Consider the following 17402-nt stretch of genomic DNA (forward strand, 5'->3'; position numbering starts at 1 on the left):
ACTGTCCACGCAACGAGTCATCACGTGTTCACCTCCTTCAGAGCTAGCTGGAGTCGGCAGGAGGGATTGTGCACACAAACAGGCACGGCGCCTTGTTTTTGGAGCTCTTGATTCACAAATTGAGTGGGCGAGAAAACAGTTATCGGAATACAGCGCATTGTGCCGGTTTTGCACATTTGGCGTCCTCTGAGTTTTTTCTGTTCTTTTTAAAAGTCGGGTGCATATTTTCTTTTATTTTTCTTGTTTGCACTTTTACGTTTGCAGGGATATTGACTGAATCAGCAAACTGGTTATCTCTATGGGGTCGTACGGGAACGGTGCTTGTTTTGGTCGTGCATTTGGAACTCCGGACTGAAAGCAGATACAATTTTTCTTTTATTTTTTCTACTCAAATCTTTGAGTAGTTTACCATGCATATGGCACACAGCGAGTGTATTATAAATGCTGAAATATTTAAAGATGTAACACTCTGCGAAGGTCCCGTACTCTAGCAAGGGATTGTTTTGGCACGGAGCTGTTACCTAATTGAACCGCTCTCTTGGCTAGCTACGTTAGCGAGGTTGCTAGCTAATGAAACAAGGGTACGTAAACGTGTTTTGCAGATAGCTGAGTCAGTCTCGTTGTGCAACCTGTTTTTGACTCACTATATGATTTGGAGTTTTCGAGAGATTATTCCACTTTTTGAACACAGTATATACAGCCACATATTTTCCGAACATGGCAAGCCCGGCCTCCGATCATGGTTGTTTTTCGGACGTGAGAAAGGTGGGTTATTTAAGGAAACCCAAAAGCATGCACAGGAGATTTTTTGTACTGCGGACTTCAAGTGTCTCTGGACCTTCCAGATTGGAATACTACGAAAACGAGAAAAAATGGAGACACAAATCGGGCGCTCCCAAGAGATCGATTCCATTAGAGAGTTGCTTCAATATTAACAAGAGGGCCGACTCCAAAAACAAGTATCTGGTGGCGCTGTATACTAAGGAGGAATATTTTGCAATCGCAGCCGATAGTGAACAGGAGCAGGACCTGTGGTACCAAGCGCTGCTCGACCTGCACAACAGGGGTAAGCTGCACGAGCCCGCCGCGGGCAGCGGAATGGGGGAGGACACTTACGGAGAGGCCACGCCGGGACCTGCCTTCAAAGAAGTTTGGCAAGTTATTTTAAAACCAAAGGGACTGGGACAAATAAAAAATTTGATCGGGATTTACAGATTGTGCCTAACGAATAAAACTATCAGCTTTGTTAAGCTGAACTCGGACGCAGCCGCCGTTGTTCTGCAGCTGATGAACATTCGGAGATGTGGTCATTCTGAGAATTTCTTTTTCATCGAAGTGGGGAGATCCGCCGTTACAGGACCCGGGGAATTTTGGATGCAAGTTGATGACTCAGTTGTAGCGCAGAACATGCACGAAACTATTCTAGAAGCCATGAAAGCAATGAGTGAGGAATTTCGCCCAAGGAGTAAAAGTCAGTCTTCCTCCAATTGCTCCACTCCCATTTCTGTACCGCTGAGAAGACACCACCACAACAACCCGCCCCCCAGCCAGGTGGGGCTCGGCAGGAGGTCCCGGGCAGAAAGCGTTACGGCCACGTCTCCAGCGACCCGAGGGAAACAGAGTCATTCTTTCCGAGTGAGAGCCTGCAGCGATGGAGAGGGCACAATGTCCAGGCCGGCCTCTGTGGAGGGTAGCCCAGGCAGTCCCAGCTCTGCTCGGACGCACGCTCAGAGGCACAGGGGCAGCTCCCGGCTCCACCCGCCCCTCAGCCACAGCAGGTCCATCCCCATGCCGTCCTCCCGCTGTTCCCCCTCGGCCACCAGCCCCGTCAGCCTCTCATCCAGCAGCACCAGCGGTCATGGGTCCACCTCCGACTGCCTGTACCCCCGCCGCTCCAGCGCCTCTGCTTCTGGCTCCCCCAGCGACGGGGGCTTCATCTCCTCTGACGAGTATGGCTCCAGCCCCTGTGACTTCCGGAGCTCCTTCCGCAGTGCCACGCCCGATTCCCTGGAGCACACCCCACCGGCCCGGGAGGAAGAGCTGAATAACTACATGTCCATGGCAAAGCCCAGCCCTGTGCCTAACGGGCACTGCAGCCGTGCCCAGCCTCGCTGCACGCCCCCCCGGCTGGAGGACTCCGAGCTGGAGAAGAGCTTCAGGAAGCGGACCCATTCCTCGGGTGCTTCGCCCCCAACCGTGTGTCACCAGAAGACCCCGTCGCAGTCCTCCACTGCGTCACTGGAGGAGTATGCCCCCATGATGCCCAATTACGGCAGGACATCGTCGTACAGGCAGTCCGCATTTCTGCCATCACAGTCGTATCCTGAGGAGAGTCTGGACCTGCCCCTGGAGGGCAGCAGGACAGGACTGGTGGATGATGGGTACATGCCCATGTCACCAGGCGTGGCTCCTGTTGCCTGCAAGAGCAATGATTACATGCCCATGAGTCCCAAAAGTGTGTCTGCGCCCCAACAGATCCTCAGTCCACGGCCACACTGCAGAGTGGACTCCAGTGGGTACATGATGATGTCGCCTAGCGTGAGCTGTTCCCCGGAGAGCGCAAACTTTGGAAAAGTCTGGACCAATGGGGCTAATCCCACGCTGTCCGGGGGCAGCGAGGGGAAAGGCCTGTGCGGGGATTACATCAACATGTCCCCCGCGAGCTGCTCCACCACCAGCACTCCGCCCGACTGCTACTTTAACCAGGTTGAAGAGGCGCCAAAACCCAGGCACTCCTACTACTCGCTACCTCGTTCCTTCAGGCACGCCCACAGGAAGCAGGAGCAGAGCCCTCTGCGCTTCTCCGTGAGCTCCGCCCGGCTGGCCTTCGGTGACTCCTCCTCCTCCTCCACCAGCAGTGACAGCCTGGGAGGGCAGGGGAGCGGGCAGCTGCCGGTCAAACCGCCGGACGAGGCGGACGGGAGGCTGACACGGCCGACGCGCCTCTCCCTGGACGGCAGCCGGGCCAGCACGCTCCCGCGGGCCCGGGACAGCCCCTTCCCCCCGGTACCTACGAGCCCCGGAGAGTACGTTGACATGGAGTTTAACGACAGGCCTTTTTCCGGCAGCCTCGCCTCCCTCCTTGCGCCCGCGTTTGCGGAGAGCAACTCCGAGAGACGGGCCCCGCGGTCCTCAGAGTACATGAACATGGAGCTGGGGGCCCAGGGCAGAAAGCCCAGGCCTGAAGCCCCAGGCCCTGCCTGCTCTGAAGACGGTGCAGAGGCTGCCACTGCCGCCCCTCCGCCTGCAGGTCCCTGTGCAGGAGCGCAGACCTGTGAGTACGTTCACATGCAGCTCGGAGCTCTGTGCCGAGGCTACCCGGAAGCTCAGATGGTAGTCGGGTACTCAGAGGTGAGCAGCACTGCTGAGACCCCCAGCTGCTCCATCTCGCCCAACCAGGAGGGGGCTCTGGTGAGCGAGGTCCCAAACACCAGCTGTCTTGGGCTGATGGGATCAATGTCGGGGTTAAGCGCTTTTTCCCGGGTCAATTCCAGCCCTAACCGGAACCAGGGTGCCAAAGTGATCCGGGCCGACCCGCAAGGGCGCAGGCGGCACAGTTCGGAGACCTTCTCCTCGGCGACCGCGGTAGCCGGAGTGGCGGCGGCCTCGCCCTGCGCGGAGGACGTGAAGCGCCACAGCTCGGCCTCCTTCGAGAACGTGTGGCTGAAGCCCGGCGAGCTGGGGCCGTGCGAGAGGAGGGAGGCGACGCCGCCGACCGCCCTCCAGAACGGCCTCAACTACATGGACCTGGACCTGGCCAAGGAGCAGAACCCGCCCAGGGCCGGGCCCTCTGATGACCCCAGCACCTACGCCAGCATCAGGTTTCAGAAGGAGGAAGACCTGAGGAAAGCCACGGCACATAGAGAAGGTCAGCCCGTCACACACGCACGCACACTGCCGTTATCTCTCTGCCCCAAGCAGATACTGTCGTCATGAAATGATTGTATGGGCGTAGGAGTTTATTGTATGTTTTCTGCGACATGCACTGCTGTTGTCTGATCTTTGGAGTAAAGTGTAGTTTCGAGAACCAAAAAGCTAAGCTTGTCTTGAGAAGGAGGAGAAGGAGTTGATATGAGCTTATTAATTTATTTATGTAGTTTTCTTTACATATGCTTTAATACAGTGGTTCACTGATGATGCATGAGAAACAGTCACAGGGTCTGTTGCTAGGAACAAGTGTGTAGGGTGTGTGGGTGGGTGTGTCTGCTGGTGGATATACGTTCATCGTTATGGTCTCCAGTCTAAAATCTAAGCTACATTGCCGGTTTGTACACATGCGGATGATGGCTGGTTTGGGAATGGAATGTTGGGACACAGCGAATGCATCACAAGCTTTTTGTTTGTGTGAAAGGTATAATTATACTGGAAGGGTTATTGTAAATATTTGCTTATTTAAAAAAAACATTCACTGAAATGTACGTTTTGGCGTTGGCTGGAAAACCGTTTTAATATCGAACCGCATGGTGTCTCCACATGAGAACGTATCCTCCATTGTTCTGGTCACCAGAACAGGGTTTCACAGAAGTACTTTTCACTTGCCTATAAATACAGCCTTTACAGAGAGTCGTGGGGCGAGGCCAGTGTGCATTTGTTTGTGAGCATGTGTGCAGTGTTTGTTTTGGTGAGTGTGTGTGTGTGGATCCGGTTATGGCATCCAGCACTTGCGTGAAATCCCACACGTCCAGAAGATAGGAGGCCTTTTCGCGTCTGTGTCGTGCGGAGTAATGAATAATTGAAAGGGAGTGAAATTGCAGGCATCCCATGCTTTAGAGCGGTGATTATCCAGGGCTGTGGGGGTGGGGTGGGGGGGCATGCATGGTTGTGTAACCCTCTTGCTCCGCTGCATGTGTGCCCCTGTGGGAAACCCTTTATGGGATTTAGGTTGGGGGGGGGGAGGTGGGGGGATCGGGTTGTGAGGGGCGTCTTATCTAGGGGAAGTGTTTAACATGCTGAGGGTAAAAACAATGTCCTGTTTACGCCAGAAACTGAGAGTGCGTGTGCGTGCATGCTAGCTCGTGTCGGCGCACGCTTGCGCGCATGTATGTTGGGAAGTTTGTTTTTTTGCTGCCGTTTTTTCCCCCGATGCTTGAATGGCCTGTCATTGTCCGCTCTTTATAACGGGCTGGTCAGCTGTGTGTAGGCAGGACGGCGCCCTGGTCATGGACTGCCCTGGAATCAAACCGACCTTGGAATGAAAATACAGGTTTCTTTTTTATGCCACGTGAGCTTCGTTGTTTGAACCTCACATTTTAGTTGATGCCTAGGCAGTGAAAATGGTGCACATTTTCATTATCTGCCCTACTGATCTTCTGTCGGTGTCACGGCCAGCCATATCCGAGAGAAGCAGAGTGAGCAGAAATGAACAAGTCATCTGCCCTCAAATGTTGTCTGCAAATGCGGAGTGACTTTCAGAGCAGAAAACTGGGGGAAAAACTGCACAGCATCATGGCACTTAGATAAGAGGTTTCTTTTGGGGAAAAATGCTCCATTCAGGTTTATTGGCTAATACACATTTGTTTCAATGACTTCACACTTCCCAGTGAGGAAAAGAGGCTCTTGTTAACACATTCCTGAGAATCAGACTGTGCTCCACCACATTTGCATTCTTAGTACCCACTGTGTGACTGAAAATTTGTTTTCAGAGTGATCAACCAATGTCCAGATGTCTGGTAACAGACTACCTTGGTAGCTGCAATGTTTTGAATGGAGCAATGTCTTTGCACTCGTTTAGCATTTGCACACAACACCAGTTTGGCCGGGCGGGGGGCTTTTTGAAGGAGGGGTTGTACAGGAATGTCCATAAAAGGGGGGGCGTTTGGTGTTGAGAGTTAGAGTGTAGCTCCAGGGCTGAAACTCTGTGGCAATGGTCCTGTGATTTCGGCGCCTCTCTTTTGGTGATCGTCTTATCATGGGGGCTCCTGTAAAGCTTCCGGATGTTCTGCTGGGAGGGGGGCATCTCTCAACCCATCTGCAAATGTCCCTCCATCCCAGACCCCTCCTCCGCCCGGCCCTGCAGCTCCACAGCTCCTTAAGCTCTGCCTCGTCCCGCATGGCTGTTGAATTGAAAGCTCGTAGCATTAGGGTCGGTGGAGAGGCTGACTGCATGACTCGGGTGCGTACAGATCGCACTGGCATTCAGACCGCCCTGGCAATGACATGCATTAACTTCCTATGGAAGTGTGCGTGAGGAACATAACCCCTGGCCTTGGGAACAGGGAAATGTTTATTCACAATCAGTTGTCTTCTGTGGGTCCTTCACAGTAATAAGCTGTTTTGTCACACCGAAAGCTGTACGTTTAGTTTAGTTTGAAAGTTTTTTTTAAATCTGGCAAGCACCAAAATGCCAGTTTCAAGTCCATGTGAAAACAGGGGTCTGGGGGTCCACTTTCTGTGAACTGTGGTACGGTTCGCTGTGTGAAAGAAATCTTTGATTTGCCTTGATTTTCTGTTTTCGGAGTATCACTGTAGTTTTAACCACCTCCAAGGGTAGTGTTCTTCATTGGTTCAGTCCATCATTAAACACATTTGTTAAATAGACCTATTGTGTATTTTAACCCCATTTGTTATAAGAATTCTCAGCTAAAGTTCTAACGGTATTTACAGTGGAAAAACTAGCTAATACAGTCAGTGTTTCAATAACAACTTCTGAAATGACAAAAAAACACTCTAAAGCACGCTCCCTACAATTTCCTGAATAGCCTATATATCCTTTTTTTAAATTTCACAATTAAAGTAAAATGTAAAGATGTACATACTTTGTAGTATATACAGCTGTCCGTCATCTGCACATTTGTATTATAGTGTGATATTAATGACTTTCATTACTGCAGCTGTGACTGCACAAGTACGCGTAGCTCGTTTACGTGGTTTAGTGGACTTTGTGCACAAAGTCGGTGTTTACCTTGGTGGCGGGCCACAGCAGTTGGTCCCAGTTACAGTCTGATGAATGCGTGCGCCATCAGATCCTGATTTCTCTGAAACCTTTTGACAGTAAGAGCACGCCTGCAGCATCCTCTCCAAGAGCACTCCGTTCACTACACGCAATCTCGGCAGTCTCATGTTGTTCCGTCTCATCCAGTTCCATTTGGTTTGCCCGCCAAATCAAAAAAAGAAGACTGGCAAGCATGTCACTCTGTGAGCGCTCCTCCATGATTGGCCCCTTTCTGTAAACTCCTGCGATTTGGGGCCAGTAGAATTGGGGAATGGATCACCATGTGCATATGGACTGTGGTGCACTTCAGAATCACGAGTGTGAAGTCAAACCAGCCATCGCACGAGTATGTGGGGGAGAAGGTTTAAGAGTCTGTTTGAATACACTCTAGTAGGTGTGAAAATTGGCCCAAAGTTTTGCGAACATGTGGGGCTTCTGTTTGGGGCTGGCGAGGGATGCCTGCGCCCCTGTGTTCGGCGGCGCCCCGCCCCGCCCGGCTCTGTGTGATCTGCCCGGCCCCGCTGGAGCGCACGGCGCACTGTCCTCGCTTCACCCCTGGCCGAGGGTAACCTGGCAACCGGGCCGGCCTGGGCCCGGGCCAGACCAGACCAGACGCACACAGAGCTCGGTGCAGGGGGGAGAGCGCAGCGCGGTCTGGACAGACCCGGCCAGCCGCTCGTCTGAAGGGTCTGCGCTGTTCGCGGGGGGCTGGCGTTTGTAAAGATCACCGCTGGTGAGCCGCGCCGCGGAGTTCACGGGTTCTGGCGGCCGGGATCGGCTCGTCTGATCCACACACTGAACCGATGACAGCCTGGGTACGCGCTGTGAAGTTCAGCTAATCTGTGCTGCGTCTACGTGGCGACGGTCCTAGTGAAACGTGTCCAGAAAGAGGCCCGGCGGGGTGTTTGGCTGTTCCTCAGGTTTGGCCGGTCCGGCGGTCACCGGGACAGGTTGTGTGACCCGCGGGTCTCCGCGTGGCTCCGACGGGCTCGCTCGCTTTGATCAGACACGGGATCAGCGGTCGCCTGCTCTTCGGGGGGATGGGTGGGTGGGGGGGGGGAGAGCCTCTCGGCTTGCAGAGCTCCCTTTTCCCGCGAAGAAATGGGAGGGCTCCTTTTTGGCGGGAGTCCAGGAGAAGCCACAATAAACTACAACAAACTTATTGAAACCTGGCCGTGTTTGCATTTAGACTGTAAACAACCGCTGTGGGCTGCATGTGCGTCCCTTCTGCGGCGGCCATCCCGGCTCATCGCCCGCAGCCTTATGACATTATTTCCACAAGTGCTTATGTCCTTATTTATGTCCTCATCGCCGAGGTCACGGGAGCAGCAGTGGAAAGTTTTGTGAAGTGCGTCCGCTCTGGCATGTCTCTGCCTGAAGCTGGAAACTTTTACATGTTTTTATGCGCTGCGTTGAGCCCTCCTTTGTTTCTGCTGTGCAGACCTACTCTTGCTCTTATTCAGCTGCTCCGCTCGTCCTGTGTGAGGTCCCCCCCCGCCCCCAGTTCACCTCTAGGGCAGGGGTTTATTTCTTTATTTTTTGTCCATAATAAGGACATGCTGATGGGCACTTATTTTTTGTTTCTGAGTAGTATTTATTCAGCCGTAAAAATTCCATTGTTGAAATTAAGTGATTCTTCTTGTCTAGCAGGATAGATGCTATAGCCGTCACCATCAATAGCTGCATTCATTTTTTATCTGATCCAGGGATAGAACCAGCACACTGCAGCCTTCTTTGGTTCATATGAGGTTTAAGCGCTTTGTGATGTCATTTTTATGTAGCGATATAATACAGACTGGGAAACTTGTCTTTGTTCGTGTCTTTAAGCTTGACTTGACTTGGAAATGTTTGCGTTCGGTCTTGCGCCGCTCCTTAAATCATGCTACGGCTCAGGTGTGTGGAGACAGGGAGTCAAACACGCTACATTTCTGTCCGTTTGCTGCTCTGGTGAAGATTCAGTGAAAATGACCTCATTGCCAAACATAGCGAGGGCTGTGCTGCACCGGGAGAACCTGCTGCAGGGCCCCCCCGGGTTCACAGCATCCAGGGGGCCGAACGGGGAAAAACCTGCGTGTGTCTCAACTTGCTGAAGTCGGCAAAACATGTGGGGATCGAGGGGGAGGGAAGGCTTTTCTTTGCTGAAGGGAATGGAATTTAGCAAAGTCAAAAGTGCTTTCACATCACACAGCTATGATTAAAGCGTTGCATTCTTTGTTTCTCAGCAAGAAAAGCTTCATCTGCCTGATTTTAGCTTTCCATTTTAAAGGCTTTTTTTCTCCTCCGGATGTTCTTTTGATTTACAACCTTTTAAAATAAAATGATATAAATCAGTTTTGTGCCGTTACACAATGTTAGAGTTTAAGCCAAAGCAGGTCACTATTGCATGACTTATTTTTTGCCTCGTAGCCAACCGGTTAATGGCTTTCCCACATCAGCAGCGGGCGGGCGGGCGGGCGGGCAGGCGGGCAGGCAGGAGGGCAGGATGTGGGCATGCAGCTGGTGAGTCTGTACAAACTGAAAGCTTCCAGTGGACTGTAGACAGGCTGGTGAAAGCCGGTGTCAAAACAGGGCATGTGGTACGACTTCAGCTCTGCTAGCTAAATTACATTTGGTGGTTTTTGCTTCTGTTCAGATAATTATGGGGACCAAGGTGCACATTTTGTGTTTGTTCTTTCTGCTGCTTTCACAGAAATGACTTCACTCCTGTTCAGTTAAAATGCTCATTTTCTTTCACCATTTTCTTCAGGTGGTGGGGCCTATCTGCTGTGGCTCTGTAACGTAGCCCTATACAGTAATTACACGATTTACGTAATTCATAATTACATTCCGGTATTTTGAAAGTTTATTTCCGATTTGGAATGTATTTGTGTGCAGCCTTTTTGGGAAATGTTTTTCTTTGTTCTTCAATTTGGAATGGCCCCTTAAAATTCCAGTTGAGCTGTTCAATGCGCATCTTCTGCAGCTGGTGTTACTGTGTATTTTGCTGAGTGAGCCTTTAGAAATACACACCCTGAGCTCAGTCATTTATGTTCATGGGCCAGAGATGGTTTTGTTATGTTGTAATTATTGACGCCAAATTAAAACTTGTAAACAAGGCTGTTTTACCCTTGGGTTGTTTTAAATGATATTGGTTGGGTTTTTTGAAGTTGAGATATTATATGAAATTACTGGTTGCTCGGGTACATAAAGTAGGCTACCTTTCCGCTGCATTTGGAAATGAGCATCTCTTCATCAGTTTCTCTTCGTCGCTTCTGTTTATTGTTTGAGAGTAAGGCATATAATGCTAGGCTAGCTGTGCAACTTGAGACAAGCGTCCCCATGGCAGGTAAAGCGAGTATGTCTATTTGTCATAGGTTGGTGCCAGGCATGATGGGAAAGCTGCGCAGTAAGTGCGCTGTACAGGCGGCTAGTGAACAAACGGTGGTTGTAGCTAATTGCGCTTGGCACTGTTTGCAGCTGTGCGTTTTTGACCAGTCTGACTGCCTTTACACAGCAGTGGATAGCTAACAGATTGGCACCTGTTAGGTTAGAGCTAGGTTACCGCTTCCGCCGGCTTCTAGTTGCATGTAGGACATTGATACACTGCATTCATCTGACCAGTGTCAGTTGACTAGTGTTGCGAAGCTTAAAAAGAAAAAAACTAGTAGCTACAAGAGTGTAGCAGTTTGAGTGTGGCAATTGCATGTCTTCACCCAGCCTAAATGCATCTCCCGGTGCCAAGCTGGACTCCTTCCACCCAGCACCTGTGGTCTCGCTGGTGCGAGAGAGACGCACGCACGCACCCCTAAAAGGAGATTCTGACCTTAGTGTTATTAGGCCACCCCCTGCCCCCCCTCCCAAACATGCGGTGGAAATGCCTCTGAGTTTGTCCCTGCTGGATTTAGGGTGAACAGCAGCTAATTTTTCAGAGCCGTGTTTAAAAGGGGAAGTCAGTCCGTGGGCTTCGTATGGCCTGATCCCGCCCCACCAGCCCCCACCCCCACCCCGTCCCCCCCAGATCAGCCGCTGCCAGGCAAACCCTCTCTCCTTCGTCCCACCATGTCACACCCTTCAGTGGGAAAGAATCTGTAAGTCACGGGGTCGCTGGCGATGTGGCTGTGTGTGGTATGTGTCGTGCAGACTGGGTGACTCCGCTTGTGGTTTTCTATCAGCGACGTTCATGCTTAGGCCAGCTAGAGCTGAGCAGTTCCCATCGCTCCTTCTGTCACTAACTCGCCAGTCAGCGCTGTGAAATGACACGCGTGTTCACAGGAAGTGCAGCCCCGCCTTATGAAAGCGCTGGAATTGAATTTCTTTGCTGGTGCTGTACTGAGACTTTGGCTGTGATCAGAACGCTGAAAGGTCATTGATGAAAAGCTGGGCTCCCCTTTGATGGTGTCCGTGAGACCGCTCTCGCTGCCTGCGGTAGCTGTCCGTGAGACCGCTCTCGCTGCCTGCGGTAGCTGTCCGTGAGACCGCTCTCGCTGTTTGCGGTAACTGTCCGTGAGACCGCTCTCGCTGCCTGCGGTAGCTGTCCGTGAGACCGCTCTCGCTGCCTGCGGTAGCTGTCCGTGAGACCGCTCTCGCTGTCTGCGGTAGCTGTCCGTGAGACCGCTCTCACTGCCTGCGGTAGCTGTCCGTGGGAACGGTGACACTCAGTGACTGGCCCATCACTCTCTCGCACTGCGTGATCTCCCAGAATGCACCAAAAGCAGCTGTCAGAACAAATTAGTCACAAGCTGCGAAGGCAGAGCACTGAGACTCTGTGTCTGTGTGCAGCCTCTGAAGACACTGAAGACACACTTGGATGAGGTAGATATACAATAAAATAAAAGAGTGTGTGTGTGTGTGTGTGTGTGTGTGTGTGTTGGGGGGGTAATGGAGTTTAGTGGAGGTATTTGGTCAATACAGGGAGGACATTTGGAGTCCAGAGGAATCATTGCACATCGCTACATCCGTATATAGGGCACAGAGTAACTGTGTCTGTCTGTCTGGCTGCCAGTCACAGGGATGCGGATCTTCCATGAGCAGAGTCAGGAGCATTGGTTGGTGACCGTGGGCTTGTGATTGTGGGTACCCCCCTGCTGGGACCGCATAATCACCGGGGCGCTTATGTAACGAGCACACAACAACAAAAGCCTGCAGGAGTCTGGAGTGAGAGAGCAGATCAGACGTGCGGAAAGAACAGGACATTCCCTTAGCAGACCTCTCTTAATCCTGGGGGTGTGGGGGCAGGGGGTGGGGGCAGGGTGTGGCGTGGGGCACGGGGGCAGATCTCCCAGACTGCCTCTGCCAGAAGATGATGTCATCGGGATTTCGCTCCGTGCTGCTCGTCTGGTGCCGTTTTATGGGTTGCTAGGGAAACACAGATGCTTGTTTGTTAGTTACAAATGTAGTGGACCCTCTGCAGGTCTTTCGTTCCCATGATCCTTCATTCGTTCTCCCAGCTTCACGCAGAGCCTGCATCTCTGTTTATGGTCACTGCTGTTAATGTTAGATGATGGACTTCCCTCACTGGTGAAAGTGAAGTGCTATGTTGAAGTTTTACCTGATCTTGCCTGAATGAGTGGTGAACTCCTCTCTGAGGGTTCCTAAATCCATCTGTGTTTGAGAACAGTTCTGGAGAAGCAGAAAAACCTTTGTGCTGTCATGTTGAAGTATAGATTTAAGTTTGTTTCATGCTAGTGAATTTTCAAGGTGAAGTCTCCAAATTTTGTCCATGTGGATTTCTTAGGTCACAAGGTAATTTCTTGCCATTTTAGAATTGCGTACATGGTTGGTATGTAAATTTGCAGTAATAATATTTGGAAAATTAAAATGTCTGTCCATTTGTGAATCATGCGATTGAAATCAGCTATTAAAATACACAAAGGTGGGGTGATCAGTTAGCAAGAATATCATTATCGCATTACGTATTATACATAGTGGTAAAAAACATTTATTACAACAACAGACCCTAACAGCCATATTTTCACTTAGAAAAAACAGGAGTTGTTATATTGCTAGTAAGTGGGCTCATATTCAGTTAAAACTGAGGACTTCATTACTTGTTTTTATAATTTGCCGGAAAAGCAACATGGAGACCATTTGTTCCCAAACCATTAAGGCTTTATTCCATGTTGCATTGCACTGAAATGGCCCTGGCTTTTAGCAGCTTAACGGGATCAGCCTCCTGTAAGCACCCTGCAAGCTCTCCATGGCCGGCACAGCCTGGAGCAGCGACGAGGGGACAGGACATGTAGCGTGGTTGCAGGTTCACATCCAAGCGATGCCATTGTGCCATTGAGCATCCTGTATTGCTTTAGTAAATATCCAGCCCAGTAAATGGAAAATGTCTTTAAATATAAGTTGCATGACAAGCATATAAATAAAGAATACATTTTATGGTGTTGTGTGCTAGACCTAGTACCGGAACATTTACCTTTTGGGTGTGATATGTCAGGGGAAACTAATATTGCTTAATCCAGGTTTTTGCGTGTTTCTCTTCTTGCCTCTTGCAGAATGAAGACCTGGACCTCCCTACACCCCAGTCAGCTTGCCCACCCTGCCACAAAGCACACCTCCCTCCAACCGTGAAGGTACAGCAGAGACCTGGGGTACAGCATCTGTATGACAGTAAAGGTACAGCACATATCAATGGTACAGCACCATCATGAGCGTGATGGTGCAGCACAGAGGAACGGTACAGCACCACCCTTCAGGACAGTGATTGTGCAGCACAGACAAGCGATACAGCACCACCCTTCTGAGCGTGATGGTGCAGCACAGAGGCACGGTACAGCGCCACCCTTCTGGTCAGTGATGGTGCAGCACAGAGGCACGGTACAGCACCACCCTTCTGGACAGTGATGGTGCAGCATAGAGGCATGGTACAGCGCCATCATGAGCGTATTGGTGCAGCACAGACAAGCGATACAGCACCACCCTTCTGGACAGTGATGGTGCAACACAGACGGACGGTACAGCACCATCCTTCCAAGTGTGATGGTGCAGCATAGACAGGTGGTACAGCACCACCCTTCTGGTCAGTGATGGTGCAACACAGAGTAACAGTACAGCACCATCCTCATGAGCATGACGGTGTAGCACAGACGAGCAGTACAGCACCGCCCTTCTGGACAGTGATGGTGCAACACAGACGGACGGTACAGCACCACCCTTATGAGCGTTATGGTGTAGCACGTCTATTCCCCTCAGAGTGGAGTACTTCAAAGGCATGAAGCCTCAGCAAGCAGGACAGTGCTTTCAGGCGGCCTTGTTTACCCAGTCTCATCTCAGGACCCAGTGAACTGAAGCACACACCGGAGTGCAGACAGATTCCTCCACGGCACCTCAGCCAATCCGCATTGCCTCTCCCTGTTTCTTAGGGATTTTCTCTTTATGTTTGGGGGCAATTCCAACAATTCCTACTATAACAATTATGACTTGTTACAGAATAGATGGGCTACCACTTTTGCTGGGATTTTTAGTATCTTTTTTTTCTTTTTCTTTTCCCCCTGTCTGATTTCCGGGCAGGCGGAGCACCATGTGACTGTGCTGTTGACATAACGGTCGCATGCTTTGACTTTGATCACAAACATGCCATTTCCCCCCAAAGCCCCTGTGCCTGATGCTCTCCATCGCGGGTCACAGCTCAGCGCCTCGCGGCGTTTAATTCCTGCAGTGTCTGGAGCAGCGCTCCGCTTAGCAGTAGCATCGCTCCGTGTCATGAAGCGCTGTCCCGTGCCGGTGCCCGCGGTCCACAGTGCCGCGCGAGCGCACGGCTCATCAGGAGCGTCAGGCGCGTCCGACTGGCGCGGCGACGCGTTGAGCAACCGTGCTTCCTAACCCAATCAGAATGCAGAACCGCTGCGCGTGCTTTTCCACGCGCTTTTGTTATCTCTTCTGGGCCACCACTCAGATATTGTGACCCGTGATCTTCGATCTTTGATTTGTAATAATGACCAATGCCCAAAGTTGTTTTTTTTATTTTTCTTATATCTAGCCAAAAGGTTGCCCATGTCAAATCAAAATTGACCATTGTTTAAATTGATAAACCAATGAACGAGTCTGTTCCGACCTGTTTCTCTTGTAAGCTTCAATTAATATTTGTGCAGAAAACCTGCTGTAAAGTTGCTTGCTGTTTTTATTTAACTTTTGTGGTTTTCATTTCTTATCAGAAATCCTCAGTTGTGTGCCTAAGGGGATCACAGCTACAAGAAAACAGGAGTTCATAATATCTGTCTCATTTGCTGCTGAAAAGACTGAAGAGAACAGTCTGTGTAAATTATTTAATATAGAAAATGGCATTCATGTTTGTCTCAGAGTTAAGTATTTAACATTTCATGGTTTATGTTGGTTCTTTGTTTTTTGGGAAATGAAATGTAAAGGGCACATTTTTGGATATGTGTCTGCGGTTGTTTTATGTTCTGTTCGACACGGGAGAATTGCTTAATTATGGCGTGGAAAGAACGGGTGACCGTTTACCTACGATGCCCGATGTGTAGTGAACATCTGTGAGGTGGTCCGTGGGCGGGTGTGCCACCGCACCCTGCCCACCGGGTCGGACCGCCCCCCTCGTCGCGTTTTGATTTTGCCATCTTGTCTTCTGAATTCGGATCGGCCGGGGACAGGCTCGTAGTTCTTCCTGCCCGGTCGTCGCCAGCACCAACCACGTCTTCCACTGTATAAAATGTAGAGAATTGGGTGGGTTAATTAATGAACAAATGTCAAATTGAGGAAACTGGTGGTTTGGGGTGAATTTACGGATGCGTGGATGAATGCAGTGCTCGATTTAAACGAATGAACAATCCAATGGATGTTTGAATTGGTACAGGAGAAGTGAGTGGATGGATGGATGAATGAAAGAACGAATGCAATGGAAAGCAGTAGGGCAGCTCCAGCAGAATGGACACCCCCCCCCCCCCCACCTCCAACCTGAGAGAACATGGAAGTGTTTGTCTGCTCTGAAACCTGTTGTGTAATAAAGTAGAGATGTTTCCCTTTCTCTTGTACACTGGTGTCATGCAGTTTTGTTTTGTAATGGGACTTTAAAAGGCAGAATGAGGAGGTCTTAGAGCTTCAGAATAAACTAATTTCCTGCCTGTTTCCGCTCTTTCCACATACACTATTCAAGCTTTCTCTGACAAACACATTCATGAAGAAACACCGAATAATTAAGAGCTTTCATTTCCCTCTGTCATACTCGTACAAAGCGATAACCATACACAGTGACAAAGGATCCACTTCAGTAGCAGCGGAATGAAATGTTTTACTCAAGTAAAACATTTTGTGGAGTTTGTTCACAATGAAATTTTTCAAAATCATCACAAGTCATTTTTTTAGATTTTGGCTTTTTTGCTAAAGGAAGTAGATGGCTTAGCAGTATTTGGGTTCAAAAGAGTCTCTGTCAGCTCTATAGCTGGCGAGTGGACCAGATGGTGCATAAGTGTATACTTTTTTAATGAGGAATATCAACCAAAGGAAGTTCAATACTCAAATGAAGCGGCTCATTTCTTGAAGTCCATATACCTGCTGTATGTTTTTTTGTTTTTGTTTTTTGCCCTCGGTCTTCAGATCTTGAGTTTCACCAAGGTTTTGGCTTGCATTCTGTGACAAAAAAAATCTATGTTTTCCTGAGGTTCAGGTTGCTCCTTTGCTATCAAGGGATCAACTAGATTCAGTCAACTGGTCGGCTGCAAGCATCGCTTGGGCTAATTAAACCAATGTGTTGATCTTTCCCAATGATGACTGACCATGTACATGAATGTCATGTGTAACTGCAGAAGCCAAGTACGTTGGGATCTGCACTGAAATCGTTTTAGGTTTATTAGTGTTAATGGAAGAGCTTCACACTTTCACAGGGAGTAACGCTCCCGTGCCGTACAGCAATGGCCACTTCAAATTAATATCATGTATCCCAGAATGCATTACAGAAATGAGTGAAATTAAAGCTTTTTTTGTGCAGTAAACACATTGACTGCTGACTGCCTCATATGCTAATCTGAAGTGTGTGTATGGCAGATTCAAATGCCCTTGACTTTCATGACCAGTGCAATGCTGAAGAATGAAAAAAAATACAGACTGCTTCTTTGGTTAATGTGTCTAAAAATGATTTTCATAATCCATTCTTTTGAATACAACTTGTTTCAAAAAATTGGAATTGTGACAGATCGATATATGTGATGATTCAAATATAGAACTACACAGGCTAATTTTAAGGCTAATAATATGCAGTTGGCTGCACAAGGCTCTAGACTGCATGGGGAAATGGGTTTATTGTTCCTCCAATCATGTTACAGCTCCTCCGGACCCCCCTCACTTCCCCAGTGGATTTAGGACCCCCCTTACTTCCCCATCTTTGCAAGCACTTTGAGAACTTCTACAAAAGGATTCCAACTGAAAGGGAGTGGCCAGGTACATTTTTAAAGTTAATTTTTTTTCAGGAACAAAAGCCAGAAGTAGCATACTGGCATTTTGAAGCCATTTTGGAAAGTACACGGGTCAAAAGATT

The 17402-nt window shown here is 49.7% G+C and overlaps 1 protein-coding gene across 1 annotated transcript; it reads left to right on the top strand.

The window, feature by feature from the left end:
• The first annotated feature begins 17 nt into the window (after positions 1-17).
• Positions 18-15900, top strand: irs1 (insulin receptor substrate 1). The gene is made up of 2 exons (XM_035385917.1): positions 18-3868; positions 13411-15900. The coding sequence occupies exons 1-2, from the start codon at positions 718-720 to the stop codon at positions 13413-13415; spliced, it is 3156 nt and encodes a 1051-aa protein (XP_035241808.1). The 5' UTR covers positions 18-717; the 3' UTR covers positions 13416-15900.
• Positions 15901-17402: the final 1502 nt, after the last annotated feature.

The sequence above is a fragment of the Anguilla anguilla genome, chromosome 12 (assembly GCF_013347855.1).
Source record: "Anguilla anguilla isolate fAngAng1 chromosome 12, fAngAng1.pri, whole genome shotgun sequence".
Classification (NCBI taxonomy): Eukaryota; Metazoa; Chordata; class Actinopteri; order Anguilliformes; family Anguillidae; genus Anguilla; species Anguilla anguilla.

Excerpts from the sequence above, each read along its gene's own strand:
- irs1 (XM_035385917.1), top strand. The coding sequence starts at position 718 with ATGGCAAGCCCGGCCTCCGATCATGGTTGTTTTTCGGACGTGAGAAAG.